Raw genomic sequence first — 20,530 nt, 5'->3', positions numbered from 1 at the left:
CATGCAAGACGCTCCAAAATTAATATACAGCATTATCATAAATTTGGCGCATTTTGTGACTGCCTGGTCTAAGTTTATGTTGGTGGGCCAGTGTCTCAAACTTCTCAAAGACAAGCAACACTTAGCTTATAAGGGTCTTCTGGTTTTATGTAAATAAACTAAATTCACTGCATAACAAAAAGTTCTAAAACTTCCTACTTTGCGTTTCAAGATCTCTGAAAATCAAAGTAAATGGAAACCTTCTTTTTGTCTACATCCAGAATACCTGTCCTGATCATGTCCCACTGACATTCACTGGTGACACAGGTAGTGCTCCAAAAACATGTGGATATCTAGTGCTGGAGGCCTCCAGAACTTCTGGTCCAGCACTGGACACAGTGGGAAATGAGGACACAAGTCGATAAAAAAATAATGTATGAGTTGAATTGACCTCTAATGTTTTTTATTTGTGTTCATAGTTGGCTGAGGAAGCAGATCTACGCCGTGGATCAGACCAGGAGGAACAGGTAAGAGGACATTCTTCACATGTTTCACTTCTACTAATGGAAAGTTATCTGCTAGACAGGCCCCAATAAAAGTACAAATACTTAGAAAGCAATAGTCTGTTGTTATTCACCAATTTTTTTCGGACCATATGCATATGACTGTCTGTTTGGCGTCATTTTGCTTGATTTTGCCTTACATGAGAAAAAAAATGACAATTTTTTCACAGAAATAGCACCACTCTTGTCCATTGGCCATGTCCAGTATTGCAGCTCAGCTCCATTTAAGTGAATGTGACTGAACTGCAATACCAGGCAAAGCCTATGGATAGTAGTGGTGCTATTTCTGGATAAACACCAGACTCTTTCATACAATCCTTTTTATAAACAAGTATATTTTACACCACGGCTTTGTTATTTCATAATTTCATGAGAGAACAGGTCACTGCCTCTCACAAGATCAACACACTCTTCTCCTGAAATATTCTGTACTGCTGAGGACACCACTCCATTCACTATCTCTCAGTATGTGACATCATACTTATCTTCACGTCCTTCTGAAACCATGAGACTGTTCTGGTCCTAACAGAATTCCATGAATGGGCAGGTCACTGCCTCCCACAAAATCAGTAGACTCTTCTCTTGCTGCAGGCTGTATCCCTATAATACTGGTGGGCACAAGGTGGTATAGAAGTATTGATAATCATAGGAATGTAGGATATCAATTGCTGCACTCCCGTGGACATGCACTTATGTAAAAGCCTAGCAGAATGGTCCCTAAACCCTCTAACTTTTGCGAAACTACAATTCTCAGCTGGGAGTTGTAGTCTGGCAACAGCTGGAAAGTCACAGGTTAGAGTTGCCAAGCAAGACGGCGACTCCTAACCGGACTGACAGGATGTGCTGGGACACTGTGCTCATTCTCATGTGATCTGAGCCTTTCTTCCATTGTCCTAAGGGTCTCGGAACCCAGGAGGTTCATTCAGGAAGAACAGGGTGTGATTTTCTTCAATGTTTGGCCAATGGCCGAGTTTAATCAAGTCTCTCAGAGAATAAAATTATTTCATTGTTGTATTTTTCCAGGGGAAAAAAAATATTCCATTGAGGGAAATACACCATTTTTAAAAAAAATTATGGTCGTACTATTTGATTTGTTTTTACAACCAGTGTTTTCTCATTACATTAGGGCATTAAGTTGTACAGAGAAAAGATGACTGACCTTAGCCTGTCTCGATGCTAACGAGGTCCAAAAGACCCAAACAGATCTGTCTGCAGATCGATTATATCGGACTTGTCATTGGCACCAAACTTTTTTTTTCTTTTGACCTCTAAAAGAATTCTGGAAGTTGTCTGGCCACTAAAAAAAAAACAAAAAAAAAAAAACTTACTCCTAAATTGGTCTAACTGGCCACTAAAGTCCACATGCTGGATCTGGGTTCAAGATTAAAAGGGGTTCCCCATCAGGACAACCCCTTTCTATGTGCCCCATGAGGGTTCCCCATTAGGAACTAAACTATGAACTATTACTAACTATAGTGGAGAGCCGCTAACTAGCAACAGTTTGCCAAGTGTCTAGGGAGTAGGATTCGTGGCGATCAGTTGATCATGATGGTTGTGACATTAAAGGGGTTGTCTGTCATGAGACAGCCCCTTTAAAGCAAAGGTTTGACTTCAGTGACCATTCACTTGCATATTAAAAAAAACTGCTCTATTTGCCAATTGGAGCCATTCATGTAATAAGAAAGACGTTAAAATCCTTTACTTTGTTCTTCAGATCCCTGTATTCTGTTAATGGTGCGAGAACAGTTTATGGCCATCATGACACTTGGGTATATTCAGGTGACCATACATGACCATAGATGTATGTGACAAGCTTAGTATCAAGACTAATGAAAGTCCACAGATTATGGTGGAACATGCATCACCCCCCAGAAGCACAAATAGTAAGGGTGTACTAAACATGTACATGAGTGGCGCAAGATGATCTCGTTTAAAAAAATAAAAATAAAAAAGGATTTTTGCGTACCCTTGGATAGAATACCCTATAGTCAATGAGATTATGGGAACAATCACAACTGTATAAGATGAATTGTGGCGATAGAGGGACTAGAACACCTTGTAGCCCATCAGATCATGGGAATGGTGACAGCAGCAGGAGAGGAGCGTACCGATTTTGTGAGAGACAGTGACCTGTCCACCCATAGGATTATATTAACGAAGACAGGATTGCATGTGACCGACGTCACGATGAGGAGGAGAAGAATGGATACGAGTGAGAGGCCACAGACCATGAGTTATACAGCGCAGCGGACGAAGCGGATAGCCCACCAGTGCAGAGTATTTTGGGAGATGAGTGTGAAGAGGCAGTGACTTATCTGATGATTTTAGTGAGGTGAGGACAGAGCTGCGGGTGACAATATCAGTGTTACTTTGTAGGTACTAGAGACAAGTGTGAGTTTATAGACTTTTAGTGAAAGAGCAACAGAGTGGAGGAGGAGAGTGTGCTGGTTTTGTAGGAAGCAGTGACCTGTTTAATTCTGTGATTAGGTTAGTAATGACTGGGCTGCACGTGATGCCATTATGGAAGGATAGAAATAAGTAGACTAATAGTAAAAGTAGATGGGTACCCCAAAAGAATACTAAGGGGTTAGAAGGATCCTATTAAGGTGGAAATCTTGTCTTGTGACATTATGACATTATAGAAGAGGTGACTGAATATAGTGCAATAGTGGAAATGAACCATCTTCAGTAAGTGACCTAAGGAACATATTGTGAGGATGATGATGATAATGGACGGCACCTTTAGGCTGTAAACATTTGAATATTAAGCATGGGACAATGTTTCTATTCACACGTTAACTTTGAATGATTGTTACTTGTACTTTCTGCTTTGAATAGAGGGATAGAAGTCCATTTGTTACATAATAAACATTTGTTTAAGTCATATGGAGTAGCAGCCTGATGTTATATGGTAGTGAATACTATTATAATATTATAGACTTTTGCTAAAAAAAAAAATTGTTATTGCTCCAATGCATTTAAAATAAAAAAGGAGGAACTTTGCAAATAGTCAATTAAAAGCATTCTACAGTTTTGTGTATACAGCGGTTATGCAGAATAATGTATCTCCATGGTTTTAGACTACAAATAAACCCAGTGTGAAGTCTTAGGCTGGGTTCACACGACCTATTTCAGGCGTAAACGAGGCGTATTATGCCTCGTTTTACGTCTGAAAATACGGCTACAATACGTCGGCAAACATCTGCCCATTCATTTGAATGGGTTTGCCGACGTACTGTGCCGACGACCTGTCAATTACGCGTCGTCGTTTGACAGATGTCAAACGACGACGCGTAAAATGACTGCCTCGGCAAAGAAGTGCAGGACACTTCTTTGAAACGTCATTTGAGCCGTTCTTCATTGAATTCAATGAAGAACAGCTCAAATATACGGCCGTCAAAGACGCCTAGCATAATGCGAGGAGCAGCATTTACGTCTGAAACGACGGAGCTGTTTTCTCCTGAAAACAGTCTGTAATTTCAGACGTAAAAGGCAGCTAGCGTGTGCACATACCCTTAACCTGCAGTCATGTGTTATACTCCTCCCATCTGCCCCTTCTTCTAATGTCTGTAGGTTAGCAAGAATCAGGTTGAAAGGGAGAAACGCAACAGGCTTGATGTGCCATTAAATCAGGATGTACTTCAGTGTTTTTCCATAGGACGGACAGTAAATTTACTGCATTATCTTAACTCAGTGAGTAAACCTGAGACCAAAAGAGACTCTGATATTGGTGGATACAGTAGAATTAACTTAATTGCACTTACTAGTACCAGGCAGCTGCTGCGAAAGGCATTTAAAATCAAGGGATGCACATAGAAGGAATATAGTTTTACCCTTATATGCAAATGGAATGCTGTGAACAGTTTTGGGCACCAAAGTATAAGAAATACAGAACTGGAGCGGGTTCAGAATAAAGTTCTTAAGGAAATAGGTGGATTGCAGTGCTAAGGAAAACGTTCAAACTTGGGGTAGTTTACTTAAAAAAAGAGGGTTTAGGGTGGACATAATCTCTATGTACAAATATATGAATGGACAGTACAGAGATCTGCCGAATGGTATTTTCATAGCTAGTCCAGTAACCATAACAATAAGTCTATAGCAGTGTTCCACCTGTTGTAAAACTACCATTTCCATCATGATTTGACATACGCTGGCTTTCAAGGCATGCTAGGAGTTGTAGTTTTTAAATAGCTAAAGAGTTACAGGTTGGGGAGGTCTAAAGAAGAAAAAAAAAAGGATTCTTTGCTGTAAGAGCAGTAAAACTATGGAGCTCCCTGCTACAGGATGTGATAGATGATTTGCTGAATGACCCCACAGAAGGCCTGATGCCTTTTCTTTAAGACATCCTATTACAAGATGTAACTTGAGATGGTCATAGATTTATTCCGATTGTCATAATGGAGTTGAGAAGGATTTTTCTCCCTAATATCAGGAAATTTGAAGCAACTTCATTTGTCTTGTTTTGTCTTCTTATGGTCAAGGCCAACCTTAGGGTGTGCGACCTATGCGGTCCAAAATGGCACGTAATCTGCCCCACATAATGGCCTGGCACCTGAGGCTTGTGACCACTACGAATCAAATAGACATTGTATAGCAGTGCGATTTAGATATTGTATAGCATGTTTATTAGATTACTATATTATGGTCCTGTTATTTGGTCACTGTATGTTGGTCACTTCATGGGGGCATTTACTTACAAATTGCGTGGCATTGCTACTTAGGCACTGTGCAGTATTTGAGTTGTGCATCGTCTGGTAGTGGCAGCACTGTATTATTACTGATATACTGTATAGAAGCATTATTTGGCCACCGTATGGCACTGTTATTTATGCACCATACTGTTTGGCACTTAGACTTAGGCACTGTATGGCATAGTTATTTGTACACTGCTTAACAGTACACCATATGAGAGGTGGCATCAAGAGAATATACTACACAGGGCACCATCCAAAGTAAGGCCGGCCCTTTTTCTGGAACAACAATATAAAATAAAACTGGATAGATAGACTTGTGTGTCTTTTCAACATCAGTGCAGTTCAATATCAAATTCAGCTCTGCTACATCTGTACATAAAAAAGGACACTTAGGATTAGTTCACACGTAGCATAAATACTGAAGATATTCCACAACGGATTTAGTTGCAGAAAATCCGCAGCATAATACAGTAGCAGCAGAGTGGATGAGATGTGAACAAATCTCATCCATCCACACGCTGCGAAAAATGCTAAGCGGAAAAAACGCTCAGAAATTGACCTGCGGTGCGGTTTTTTAATCCGCAGCATGTCAATTGTATTTGCGTATTTGCTGTTTTTTTGTTGCGGGTCTTCCCCATTCAATTCAATGGGGAGGTAAAACCTGCAACAAATAGCAGACGTTGCGATTTTTGCAGAGGAAAAGCTGCGATTCAGCCACAAAAATCGCAATTCAGAAAAAAAATCTTATACTTACCCAGAACTCTGTGCTTCTTCGTCCAGGCCGGCCTCCTGGGATGATGTTTCATCCCATGTGACCTCTGCAGCCAATTCACATGGGATGAAACGCCATCCCAGGAGGCCGGATTGCAGGACGTCAAAGGGACGCGTCGCCGTGTTTACGTAAGTATGAATTTTAATTGTTTTTTTTATGCACAGTTTTCCGTAGCGGACATTCCGGCCGAAAAACCGCACCACAATTTGGTGCGTTTTTCCGGATGGAATTCCCTGCGTCTCCCAGGGCGGATACGTTGTGTGCTTTTACGCACCGTATCCGCCCTGTGTGAACATAGCCTAAATGCTACAAAAGTGCTCCGGACTAATACTCCTAAAGTTCCTGAATCTTTTAACTTGCTCATTCCTCCGATGATTTTTGTCTTCGTACTAGAGAGCATAGGAAACATCTCAGTCCAATCAGCGGAGGTGAACAGAGGTTAATCATCGACCAGTAAAACAATATCGTCACCTAAAAAGAGCGCAGTGTCTGAAGGCAGAGCCCTGACCTGTAACAGGTTCATTATGTTACACACAAATCAGAGTTTATGCGCTTTTTCAGCTACATGGTTTGGAATAATATTCTATATTAATCATGAATAATATCCCTGCACTGTTCTATTAAACGGCAGCTCGTACTGGAACTGACGGCAGTGGCGGCCACTGATTAGATTGTAAACTCTACTGACATATAAACAACCGGCGAGTGAATTCTGTTTAGGTTGAATGATTGTTACCAGCCAAAATAATCACAAGACCTGTACGCTCAACCATGACAGGTGGAAAATTGAAAAGCAGTTCCGAGGTAGCAAATATAGACCGAGCATAATTCTGCTGAAATAGTTTGCCTATCTTGACTAAACTTTTTTAATACGCCTATTCATCACAGTACATTGAGGTGTAGGTCTATAAATAGGCGGATCAATGGACTTCACTTTATATAAAAACAGTTTGGACTTTGCTAAAGGGGTTTTCAAGCTTATGAAAAACACAGAAAAGTACCTAGATGTGGCTGAATGCTAGCTAGATAATACCACCATAGCGCAGAAGTCATTTTTCATTATGTTGCCCAGCTCTGTGCAGCACTGTTGTTTTAATTTTGCTAGGGCTTGCTGTGGGAAGGATTACCATGCAAAGGACTACAGCTCCCATGATTCATCTCCCCTCTCACAGACATGGCTTAGGCTGGGTTCACACGAGCACATTAACGTCCGTAATGGACGGACGTATTTCGGCCGGAAGTCCCGGACCGAACACACTGCAGGGAGCCGGGCTCCTAGCATCATAGTTATGTACGACGCTAGGAGTCCCTGCCTCTCTGCAGGACACTGTCCCGTACTGTAATCATGTTTTCAGTACGGGACAGTAGTTCCACGGAGGGGCAGGGACTCCTAGCGTCGTACATAACTACGATGCTAGGAGCCCGGCTCCCTGCAGTGTGTTCGGTCCGGTACTTGCGGCCGAAATACGTCCGTCAATTACGGACGTAATGCCCTCGTGTGCACATACCCTAATAGTTACAGGTTCCTGCATGCCCCTCTGTGGCAAGCTGTAAGGCCTTGTTCACACAGGCCCTGTTCCATCTGGAATTTTGAGGAAGATTTTGACCTGCCTACACGCCATTTGCCACATTTTTCGCTGCGTTTTTGCCGCGGGCATAAAACACTGCGAAAACCGCTTTCTCTGCCTCCCATTGATGTCAATGGGAGGTCAGAGACAGAAATGCCTGAAGATAGGGCATGTCGCTTCTTTTTCTTGTGAGAGGTTTTTACTGCTTGCGGGAAAAGAAGGCCTCCGCCTCCCATTGAAATCAATGGGAGATGGTTTTGGCCATTTTTTGGCGCGGTTTCCTCGTCAAAAAAAAGTGCCGAAAAACTCTGTGTGAACACCCCCTAATTGTTCTGCTGCTGGACTCTGTTCTGCTGCTGGACTCTGTTCTGCTGCTGGACTCTGTTCTGCTGCTGGACTCTGTTCTGCTGCTCAGCACGTGAAACAGAATCCCTCCATAGACAGGGAGGAAGATAAAAGGCATGTTATATGTGGCGTCCTATTGTACAGGGAGAGGGGAGATAACCATATGTTTAGAATACAAAATGTAAGAAAAACACCAGGAGTATGGTCATGTGACTGCATGTAGGACGTGGTGTCTAATTCACAATCCTGACACTTCTGTAGCGTCTCTGTGAGATTTACAGCAAGGCAAACGTAATCTCGAGATTATGCTGTAAACTGTCATTTCAAACGAGATTACGCTTGCTGTGCTGTAGTGTCGGGATTGTGTTCGTGAAATGTCAGGATTCTGAATACACATCACGTCCTGGCTGGAGGTAATGTATATTCATTGTCAGGACACTGCAGTAATGTTATAGTGTGTTTATGTGGCTGCACATGGTGATACAGCTATATCGCTATCTGCAGTGTAAATGAATGGAGAGAAGTGTATGACGCTGATTGGTCACTGATTGGTCAGCGTCATACACTCCTCTGTACAACGCCCACTTGGTCATATAGTAAAACACGCCCAGTTGTTCATTAAGAAACTCATTAGCATAAAGTTAAAATAGGTCATAACTGTCAAAAATGATCGTTTTTCTAAATAAAAACACTGCTGTAATCTACATTACAGCGCCGATCAGATTATGTACAATATAGGAAACGTATAATGTGGTGACAGAGCCTCATTAAGGGCACATTGTCATAGAAGCAATCAGTCATTCCGGGTTAACATTGCATATAATACCATGTTGCCAGTTCTAGAACCCCACTCTCCTATGATACTGTGCCAAATCTCCTGTGTCTTAGTGATATATAATGTCTATAGACCGTGGTAACCAGCGGTATATACGATATACGTCATCGCTAGTCAGTTACAGTGTTATATGACATGTCCAGTCATGGGTGGCCAAAAGTATATAGAGTACTATTTCTCCTATGATGTGACCAGTGACCAGTGTCTGGTGTCCCTCAGCTCCATTACATTCCAAATCTTTGGTAGCCAAAATTAGGTATTGTGTCTATCCACCCCTGGTGAATCAGGGATATGGACAGTACAGGACAATGGTAAGCAGGATGACAGTTCCTTATGTACTACTTTCTGGTGTGCCAATGGTGTATACAGTGTACAGTCCCTGGTACTGCCCAAAGTAGTATGTCTAGTGCATGATGCCTAGTGCCCACAGTGGTATACAAAGTGCTTCTTGGAATTTGCATTGAGCCAGTGGTTTTTGTACAATTTTTATCAGTGGTATTTAATCTTACTTATAAGACCCAGTCCTTGGTGACCCAAGAATATATAGTCCCTGGCATTGTGTGCCTAGTAGTATATGCACCACCCATACTATTGTGGTACAGACTATGTACAGTGCCCAGGATTCATTGGTTGATACAGGACCCAGTTCCAAATACTCAGTAGTATATACACTTCCCTAGTGTCCATTGGTAACAATTATTATATGACTTTAATCAATGCTGTCAGAATCTATACAAATGAATGGTGTTGCTTTTCGGTTGAGGTTTATTACAGGTTTTCAGAATTAAATCTTCCTTTTTCCTCTTTCCAGTATTAGCATTCGAGAGCTGAAGACAATACTCCCTCAGATTAACTTCAAAGTGGGAAGTGCAAAATCACTGAAAGACAAGCTGGTGGTAAATATTACATTTGGTGCCCACATAGGCAAAGACCATTCCTTATATCTTAGCATATATGTTTCCTGCAGCGCCTCCACAGGGGTATCTTAGCATTACAATCAATCAATAGGCTGTCCCTGTAATACATGGATGTGTTCGGTCCTCCAGAGCGTCAAACGCCCTTTGAACCAACTCTCTTTGCTGTGGCTAATATATGAGGGTCCTGAATGGGGGATTTACCTCTTTTAACTCAGCATTCCCTAGCACAGTATTTAAAAATGGGTTTTCTAAACCAGACACCTCCTTTAAGTCCCCTTTATGCTTTACATTTCTATCAGTAAATCTTTTCTGATTAATATGGGGGCTTCCGGACACCACTGGCTATCCTCTCTAGGGTTGAGGCAATTTGGATTTGATCTGCTCACTCTGAAAAACTGGACATACATATTAATGGGTGATCGGGGGATCGGTTGGCGGTTATATGACCAGTTTAATCGAAGAACTGACAATTTTTGTAATCATATTATATACTATACTGTTTACTAAGCATGTACCAAGTGATATTACAGCTTACATAGCCATAGCATATATAGATTGACATACAACTGCCTTTGTCTTCTATTTTCATGTGCTTGTCCATCTTGCTTGTATTGAAGGTGTTCTAATAAGTGTTTTATTATATTGCAGGACATTGGGATTCCCAGAGATGACCTCACTTTTGAACATGTACATTTGTTCTACAAAAAAATGATGTTCGATCATCAAAAAACTGTAAGTGTATAAAACCCAAAATATTCAACCAAGTCTAAAGAGGGTTTTACACTGGCCAATTATCGGGCAGCGATCACCAGATGAACGAGCAAACGCTCGATCATCTGCTGATCGTACCGTTTAAAAAAAAGTTAAATATTATCGTTGTCGGCAGCGCATCTCCCTGACGCGCTGCCGACATGATAACGTATGGGGATGAGCGATCGGAGTAACGACCCCTCAACCACATCCATAGCTCCGTGTGACAGGAGCAAACAAGTGCCGATCAACGATGTCTCATTGATCAGTGATCGTTGCATCGGCCGATTATCAGCCGGTGTAAAAGGGCCTTTACTCTACTGTTCTGCTTACTCTGCACTTATAGTAGTTCTCCGCATCGAACAATCTCTACTTGTTAGAAGGGTCCCTTGGCAATAAGTTTATAAAGTGTTTAGCTGTTGGGACCCCCAGCGATCAGCTGTAATCTGTGGGAAAAATTACAGTAAGGGCTCATTCAGACGAGCGTGAATCTCGTCCGTGTGCTTTGCGTTGAAATAACGCACAGCACACGGACCCATTGATTTCAATGGGGCCATTTAGACATGCGTGAGATTTCACCCATCGGAGTGTCCGTTGCATGAAACTCACTGATATCCCATATTGGTGCGTTTTCACACACCTAGTTGCCCATTGAAGTCTATGGGTGAGTGAAAACCACGGACAGCACACGGACACACATCCGTGTGCTGTCCGTGTTTCACGCATTAATAACATAGAAATGCAAATAAAAAAAAGAAAAAGAAGTGCTTGCACTGGCGTTAAAAACGCATACCACACGCAAAGCACACGGATATGAAATGTAGAAAAAAATGCTGTTTTTTACGCGCGCAAATCAGACACGCCTTAGGCTACATTCAGACGAGCGTCAGCAACCTCGGATGTAAAAAGCTAACGTTCTTCATGTCCGAGGTGCACCCGTGTTGGACGCGTTGTCACGGATCCCTCAGACTAGTGGATGGATGCGTGACACGCGGTAAAATAGGACATGTCCAATTTTTTCATGGACCCTTCACATGCTCCATTGAAACAAGTGTGAACGGCCCCATTGCAATACATGAGTCCGTGTGGCGGCCGTTGTATTAACGGCCATCACACGGACGTGATACACGCTCGTCTGAATGAGCCCTTAGCGTTCAATTTCCCTGCAGCGCCACCACAGGGGAAATTAAGAATTACACATTGCGTATTCATATCAATGGTTTGCCTGTGTAATGCAGGACAGGTCAGGTCCTCCAGACAGAGAGACGCTCTTTATAACCCTTCTCCTCTGTGGCCAAGAGATAAGTATCCGAAATGGGGGATCCCCTTTATTAACTCTATATTTAAACTAGACAAGCCTTTTCCATATACCCTATTGTAATCCTATTGGTCATATACTGTTGTAATCATATATGTGGTGGCCGCTTTCACCTCCATTCATATTTTTGCCTTTTCAGCAGCAATCCCAGAGTTAGGTTTACAGAAGTTACGTTTATTGTGAAGATTTTGCTTGTGCATTTTTTTATTTTTTTTTGCAGAAAACAAAAGTTAAATATTCTTATTTTCAGATTCTGGATGAATTCAGGAAAGATTCTTCAGTATTTATATTGGGGTAAGAATTTATCATTCAAGTCTATTTGCCATCAATAAAAATATGTTGACACCAACAACTCTTATTACAAGATACCTGCAGGTCTCCGGCTACAACTCCCTGCATGCTCCGATAGCCACAGGTTGGAGACGAATGGCAATGAAAAATGGCTGAATGGAGCCCTGCAGCAAAACGACTTAACTTCCAGCTTTCCCTGAGAGCCTGAACTGTTCGAGCATGTTGGGAGTTGTAGTTTTGCAACAGCTGGAGAGACCACTGCATTAAACCATTGCAATGGCAGTGAAAAATGGGGAATTCAGCCCGAACTCCAGTACTGCTAAAAAAAAATATTCACCCCAAGCACCAAATAGGGGATCAGCATGAACTGTGCACCACAAGCACCAGCATATCTCGCCCTGTCCAGTATTTTATATTCACCATATGCAGGCCTTGATGATGGGAGTGATCAGTCACTGATCGTTTCCCTTCTCTGGATTGTTAGCAGGAGCGCAGTTGTTTCTGCTGATAGATGAGCCGCTCAATAAGTTCAACAGAACCAATAGAGGCTGACAACACAAAGACAGTCACCCTATTAAAAGAACCATCCTCTCCCTATCCGGAAATGGCTGATAACAGGGAACAATAAAATTGTATTCATTCGCACAGCAAATGTAAACAACAGACTTTAAGTTTAGCGGCCCTTCCGGTTTAAGGCCGTTTCACCCATTGGTATTCGGATACGTCTAACTTGCCAGCCTGGTTGTATTTTTCAGAAATGTTGATCGACCGGATGCCTCCGCTGTTCATTTGCATGACTTTCAAAGGTTTTTACAGCATGAGCAACAGGTTAGTAATTGTCAGAGTTGTGTTCTTAGGAAGCCCGATTATACTCCAGTCTGTGGTTTATGGAATTGAGTGGTCCAAGGTTTTCATTGGTATATATCAGCTGATAATGAATGAAACCAGATTAGGACCCAGAATGCCGTTCCAAGGTTACTCAGATATTGAAGTTCACTATGTTTCCGTTCAGAAGGCGGCTGAATAACACTGTGCTGTAATAGAGACGGTGGAGTAAATGGAGTACACGCAAAGTCAGGTCATTACAGGGTATGTGGACTTTTACAACCAACATTTAAAAAAAAATTAAAAAATTAAACAACTTTGATTTAAAGTGTAACTAAACTTTTAAAATACTTTTGACATGTCATATTGACATGCCTGAAGTTTTGATCGGTGGGGGTCCAAGCACGGAGACCCCCACCGATCACTAAAACCAAGCAACAGAAGCGCTCGGGTGAGCGCTGTGCCGCTTCATTTCTGATCGGCTTTCCTCGGAGCGGCGTACGTGCTCAATAGAAAGTCTACGAGTCCGTGCACCATTCGCTCGCCTTTCCGAGGAAAGCCGATCAGAAACGAAGCGGCACAGCGTTCACCAGAGAACTATTGCCGCTTCGTTTTAGCAATCGGTTGGGGTCTCAGTGCTGGAACCCCCACCATTTAAAACTTCTGACATGTTACTATGACATGTCCTAAAGATTTTTAAAAGTTTAGTTACCCTTTAAAAATCTACAACCGTTGTGTGTATACTGCTCCTATGCAGACCTACATGCGTGGTCATAGACTACAAACAAACCCTGTAGTCTGATCCCGTGTTACATTGGAGCAATAGAAATTTGGTTGTAAGGCCTCATTTACACGAGCGTGTGCGTTTTGCGCGCGCAAAAAAACGCTGCGTTTTGCGTGCGCAAAAGGCAATTGACAGCTCCGTGTGTCATCCGTGTATGATGCGCGGCTGCGTGATTTTCGCGCAGCCGCCATCATAGAGATGAGGCTAGTCGACGCCCGTCACTGTCCAAGGTGCTGAAAGAGTTAACTGATCGGCAGTAACTCTTTCAGCACCCTCGACAGTGAATGCCGATCACAATATACACCAACCTGTGAATAAAAAAAGACTTTCAAACTTACCATGAACTGCCTGCTTCCTCCAGTCCGGTCTCCCGGCCGTTGCCTTGGTGACGCGTCCCTCTCTTGTCATCCGGCCCCACCTCCCAGGATGACGCGGCAGGCCATGAGACCGCTGCAGCCTGTGATTGGCTGCAGCCTGTGCTTGGCCTGTGATTGGCTGCAGCTGTCACTTGGCCTTAATTGTCATCCCGGGAGGTCGGACTGGAGGAAGGAGCCGGGACTTATCGGTAAGTCCGAACTTCTGTTTTTTTTTTACACGTATATGTATAAGTCACTGTCCAGGGTGCTGAAACAGTTTAAGTCTTTGAGCACCGTGGGCAGTGACTGTCTCCTGACGTCGCGTACCCGAACATCTTTTGCCGGGTTCGGTCAAAACGAGTTCGGCCGAACCCGGTGAAGTTCGGTGCGCTCATCTCTAATTTGACACTCCGTTTGGATGTTTGTAACCAGAAAAGCACGTGGTGCTTTTCTGTTTACATTCATCCTTTTGACAGCTCTTGCGTGATTTTCGCGCATGCAACGCAGGACCGTCCGTGTGGCATGCGTTGTTTTCACGCACCCATTGAAGTCAATGGGTGCGTGTTGCGTGAAAAACGCAAGAATATAGAACATGTCGTGAGTTTTACGCAACGCACTCACGCAGCGCAAAATTCACGCATCGTCTAAACAGCCCCATAGACTATTATAGGTGCGTACGACACGCGTGAAAAGCACGCGCGTCGCACGCGCGTATAATACGCTCGTGTAAATGAGGCCTTAAAGTGTAGATATCCTCTAACCTGACTAGATCATCACAAAATGAGCAGATTGTCTCACTGTAACCTAAAGGCCCATTTACACGGGCCAAATATGGGGTTAACAAGAGTTCATGAAAATGCTTGTTCCCGATAATTGCCCTGTAGAAACGGGGCAACGATCAGCCGATGAACGAGCAAACAACTCGTTCATCGGTTGATTGTATAATTTATGCTGCAAGAAATATTATCGTTCTCTGCAGCAGGGAGATGTGCTGCCGACATGATAAAATTGTAGTAACGATCGCTCGCCCCCAAACATAGCCCATTGGGAAAGGAGCAAATGGGGGCCGACCAATGAGCTGTCTCTTTGATTGGTGCTCATTTACACAGCCCATGTCAAGTTGTGTAAGGGTATGTTCACACGGCAGCCTCCGTTACGGCTGAAATTACGAAGCGGTTTTCAGGAGAAAACAGCTCCGGCATTTCAGACGTAATGGCATGTGCAGGCGCTTTTCACTGCGTCCATTACGGACGTAATTGGAGTTGTTTTTCCATGGTGTCAATGGAAAACGGCTCCAATTACGTCTCAAGAAGCGACAGGCACTTGTTTGACGCGGGCGTCTTTTTTACGCGCCGTCTTTTGACAGCGGCGCGTAAAAAAAATGACCGTCGGCACAGAACATCGTAAAGCCCATTCAAATGAATGGGCAGATGTTTGCCGGCGCTTTGGAGCCGTATTTTCGGACGTAATTCGAGGCTAAAATGCCCGAATTACGTCCGTAAATAGGGTGTGTGAACCCAGCCGATGAGTGTCCATCATACACATTAGATGAAAGTCATTCAAAACTGCGAATATTAGCAGGACTGCCCGGCTTTCTAATGTATATGGGGGTGTTCTGATTCACCGCTGAAGGAAGATGAGAAGCGAGAGACAGAGAGAGAGAGAGAGACTGGATAGAGATAGATAGATAGATAGATAGATAGATAGATAGATAGATAGATAGATAGATAGATAGATAGATAGATAGATAGATAGATATGGGATAGATAGATATGGGATAGATAGATAGATAGATAGATAGATAGATAGATAGATAGATAGATAGATAGATAGATAGATAGATAGATATAATACGTGGACAGATAGATAGATAGATAGATATATTAGATAGATAGAGCACTTATCATGCCTATGTTGTAACGACAATCTGGATGGCTACAAATAAATGAGCACATTTCCCAGCATTACACCCCTCTACTCTTGTACTTTGTCATATTCTAAACATCTGAATAAAATAAGTTCCATAATAATATTTGCTGTCAGGGTCTGCCCCACTGATACAAGCAAATCCAATCTGCATCCAAATGACTCTCCTTAGTACGGGGCATGACTTTTTATTATATTGCATTTTTCAGTATTGTAACACACACCCTTTCATATCAGCCTTTCTGCGTAAAATCTGTGCCGGCACAGCACGGGGCTTATTATGGATCCGTTCACAATAGAAATTTCTTGCTCATTTAATTATTTAAAGCGAAAAAAAAAAAAGAGGCGAATGTAAATGGCAGAACAGTGTGGCCCATTATGTGCATTGTAGTGCGGGCTGATCAGGGGTTTTGAATATTCTGTCTCCGTTCACGGTACAGCAGGGGAGCGCCATTCAATGTTTGCAGATATTTAACATTTTCTATGCAAATAAAAAAGAAGCAACTGCTGGGAAAATGATTTGTTCTCTGCACCTACAATGCCACCCAAAGACCATCATTATTACCCAGATAGACGGAGATTAGCTTGCGATGTTTTTTTGCATATGAAAATTCCTGTCCTCCCAGTAGGACGAGGTGCTTAAAGCGAACAGCGTCTTTCTTTGTCTCCATATTTGCATGGAGTAATTATATTCAACTTAGGACTTTTCATTTAACTACCCCGATGCACTGGCGGATACCATAGATAGTGAGTGCCAGGGTTAGCTGCTGTTTACTGTCACATCACATCACAACGGTCAGGTCTTTTGTTCTCAGCTATTCCGAATAACCTTACTAATCATCTACAAGTGCATAATAAGGTTTTTGGAATGGCTTTAAAAAATTGTCCACGATCCCTTTATGATAGAAAGGTCCTCTGACTATAAGCTGATCACAGCGATCAGCTGCAATCTGCAAAGAGAACCCAGTAGCATTTGTTTAATTCCCCTGCAGCGCCACTACAGGGGAAATGAAGCATTACACTGTGCCAATTGAAATCAATGCGGTCTGTTTAATGCATGGACAAGACGGGTCTTTGAAAGAAAGAGGTACTCTTTGTAGCTACTGAATGCAGTACCCGAGTGGGCTTTCTAAACTAGAAACTCCTTTCACTTCTCCGCCACTTTTTCTACAGTTTGGCTAATACAGCACAGACCACATGCCATAGAAGCCAATGGAGATGATGAGCAACTAATAATGCTTGCTGGGATTTCCATTGAATTAAGTGAGGTTAACTGACAGTGTAATAGCCAATGTCTGCAAAAGTTTCACCATAATGCAATAATATTCTGCATGCCAATGGATTCCTATGGGATGTGGCATTATGACACGGCCTATGCGGCATTACATGCTCAGTATAAGTAGCCATATTGAGCAGACACATAGGCATTATACCTGTAAGGCCCTCTTTATGTATATACGTGAATATCCCTGGCTATCTATCTATATATATATATATATATATTCATACTAAACCAACATTACCCCCAGTGCAGAGGGGAGTACAAAGTAGAGAACCGAGAATCTAAATTCCAGGATGACTTATTGGCTAGTTGGCAACCTCAGCTCAGTCACCACTCACAACACCACATTCTCTGAAACTGTATTACATGTGTTATGCCACCTTTAGGGTCAGTTCACATGGCGGATTTTGCTTGGCGGGACCCACCGCAAAGTCCGCCGCAGATTCCTCCTCCCATTGACTTAAATGGGCGGTTCGGGCGGAATCCAGTCGAAGATCGGGCAAGACGCTTCTTTTTCCCGCTAGCTGAAAAAATTAGTTGGGGGGAAAAAGAAGCGTCTGACTCCCATTGAAATGAATGGGCGGAATGCGCCCAAAAAATTCTACAGTGTGAACAGGGCCTTAGTGTTCTCACCTCCTCTTTCCTCAGTTGGGATAACCGCTAGCTGCAGAGGCCCGGGGCCATATAGCACTAGTGATTACATGATTGCCACTGTAACACAACTATATTTGCCACTATTGTTGAAATAAAATTGGAAAAATAAGTTACACCCACGCTCAGAAAAGCTCCACCCCCAAGGAACATTTATTAAAATAAAAGGAGATCTTGTAAGTATACCTAAGTATATGTTGTGTAATATGGGCGTCTGTTCATAAATAATTTAGAAATTAAAATAGTAACGACCAGATTTCAGCATATTGTTCATTCACAGGTGAAACACAATTCCCTTCAGCCTAAGACGCACTTTTAATGACTTTGTCCTATTGTACAATTCCAATGTGATCTGTAGTATCTGAAGGTCTGTAGTATCTTATTATTCTTTATCATCCCACAAGGAATCCTCGGCCCAAGATCTTAATAAGGTTCGAGAACGCATGACAAAATTTATAGATGAGACTATGAGGGAGACGGCGGAGCCCTTCCTTTATGTGGACGAGGTAAGGAAGATCTACAGGAAAGATGTGCAGATTGTGCCTGTATCTCATCTCAATTAACTTAGAATCATTAATATTTTAACTCTCTGCTTTCTGGACGTCTGGCCCATATGGAACATTGGACATACATTTAGGCTAGATTCTTACATGCAGTTTTGCTTTAGTTTTTGGTAAAAAAATTTTTAGCCGAAGCCAGGAGTGGACCCAAAAGGAAGTAAAAGTATAAAGGAAAGACCTATACATCTCTTCGCTATTGTATCCACTCCCAGCTTTGGCTTCAAAAACTGCATCAAAACAGCATGTGTGAATCTACCCTTAAAAAGGGATTGTCCGCGTTTGGTTTCTTTTACCCAAATGGCTCCTTGGTCATCTTAGACTATGCCCTATACAGGTCGACTCATACCCGCACAATATGGTAATATAAACGTGTTACTTCTGCATGGCAATATTCCGCAATGCAACTACAGAAGTCTCCATATAGGATGTATACGGGGCAGTTAGCTGTGTGAGTGGAAGTGGCTGAAGTTGAGGAACTATCAGGTGATTTGCCTAAAGCAAGGAGATGTTACGCCACTTGGATGCATGTTCGCCCGCCACCCCTCCAGGTTTTCTGGTAAATTTGCATACAGTTCAGGTCTTCTAGTTCTGCGCAATTCTTTACTAGACACTTTTTGTCACATTTCACAACCCATCCTTATGGGCTTGTATCTTTTTCAGTTTCTGACCTACTTATTTTCCAAAGAAAACAGCATCTGGGATGAGAAATATGATGAGATTACTGTACAGAACATGAATAATCCGCTGTCACATTACTGGGTTGCTTCCTCACATAACACGTGAGTATTGATGAAGGTTTAATCCTGTGGGTGCCTGGAATGATCTGTATTTCATTGTCTTTGGAACACCTCTGGCATCCAAAATGTAAAATAAGGGTAATGTAAATATTTCAATCCTTCTGTCACTACAAGGGATGGCCAGGAATCTGCGCCATATCCAAATGAATTAGGTGTTCTGATATCAAGCGTATGTTCACCTTTAAACAACATTTATAGAATTGATCTACATAAAAATATTAGTAACTTTGTAAATACAATGTATTATGTATCTTGTACTGATCCTGAGCTACAGCCAGCCATATAATCCAGAGCTGCATTTACAATTCTGCCGGCTTCAAAGCCGAAATCTCCCAGCATTCTTTGTTGGCTAAGGCCCCATGCACACGACCGTAGTTTTGAACTGTAACTACGGAATCCATAATTACGGATGAAATTGCGGACCCATTAATTTCTATTGGCCTCGGACACCTTTTAGTAGATTTACGGATGTGTGTCCTCGCCGAAGAAATTATCCGCAAAATATCGAACATGCCCTATTCTTGTCCGCAATTGCGGCACCGACTCGCCCATAAGAGTCTATGGGCACTTCCGCAATTGCGGACGGCTACGGATGTGTATCCGTAATCATCGGATCCGTATTTGCGGACAATAAAAACCCTTACGGTCGCGTGCATGAGGCCTTAGTGTGTGCACATATACCTATGGGAAGCGTCCTCTTTACATCAGGCACTGTACAGTAATCTGACATAGGAAAACAAAATATTTATTTTATCATCATGTGAGCTCATCTTTTAGGGGCGTGTCCAGCAACTAGCTTGTCGACTGTTTCCAATGACGACCTGCAGAATTATTAAATCAGCTGTGGACTGTTACAGCCTGCAACTCAGCATATCCGTCAACATTTTTTTTGTTTGTGGAAACTGATATAATACCAGGTTGAGTTGGTACCTGTTCTGGTTCCATATTACTTGACACATGCAGCTCTTGAGCAAATCAAATTTGCATAGTTGGCAGACATGATTTCCAGGTTTCGATCACTGGCATAGGCAAACCTAAAAAATACACAAAAGGTAATAAGAAAAAAGCTAAATATAAAAAGTCATCTCTCTGTAGTGTTTGTACTCAGTCCCCTACATTGTATAAACTTTATCCTCGTTATCGGCTCTTACATTGTGGTTTGTGGCTGCTCGCCCAATGATACATTTCCCCTCACCAGGGAATGTGTCAGCCATATGTTAATTACACAGCATAGTTGTCACATGTACACAATCATGTGATCGCTAAGCTCCGCCCAGGATTTTAATGACTTAAAAAATAGCAGCTGAAAAGAATACG

The 20,530-nt window shown here is 42.4% G+C and overlaps 1 protein-coding gene and 1 long non-coding RNA gene across 2 annotated transcripts in view; one reads left to right on the top strand and one right to left on the bottom strand.

Annotated features, from left to right (window-relative positions):
* PLCG2 (phospholipase C gamma 2) overlaps positions 1-20,530 on the top strand; it is a 124,974-nt gene that overhangs the window by 26,702 nt on the left and 77,742 nt on the right. The window contains exons 5-11 of the mRNA XM_075838475.1: positions 459-506; positions 9,568-9,652; positions 10,322-10,405; positions 11,992-12,035; positions 12,788-12,860; positions 18,261-18,362; positions 19,077-19,195. Coding sequence (XP_075694590.1) covers positions 459-506; positions 9,568-9,652; positions 10,322-10,405; positions 11,992-12,035; positions 12,788-12,860; positions 18,261-18,362; positions 19,077-19,195 — 555 coding nt within the window. The remainder of the gene's footprint in view (positions 1-458; positions 507-9,567; positions 9,653-10,321; positions 10,406-11,991; positions 12,036-12,787; positions 12,861-18,260; positions 18,363-19,076; positions 19,196-20,530) is intronic.
* The window catches only part of LOC142661175 (uncharacterized), an 81,679-nt gene that overhangs the window by 8,474 nt on the left and 52,675 nt on the right, over positions 1-20,530 (bottom strand). The window contains exon 2 of the long non-coding RNA XR_012850666.1: positions 20,144-20,247. This is a non-coding gene — a long non-coding RNA (uncharacterized LOC142661175). The remainder of the gene's footprint in view (positions 1-20,143; positions 20,248-20,530) is intronic.

This window comes from Rhinoderma darwinii, chromosome 9, assembly GCF_050947455.1.
Source record: "Rhinoderma darwinii isolate aRhiDar2 chromosome 9, aRhiDar2.hap1, whole genome shotgun sequence".
Classification (NCBI taxonomy): Eukaryota; Metazoa; Chordata; class Amphibia; order Anura; family Rhinodermatidae; genus Rhinoderma; species Rhinoderma darwinii.
The sequence above is the reverse complement of the archived record's forward strand: the minus strand, read 5'-3'. Positions and strand labels throughout refer to the sequence as shown.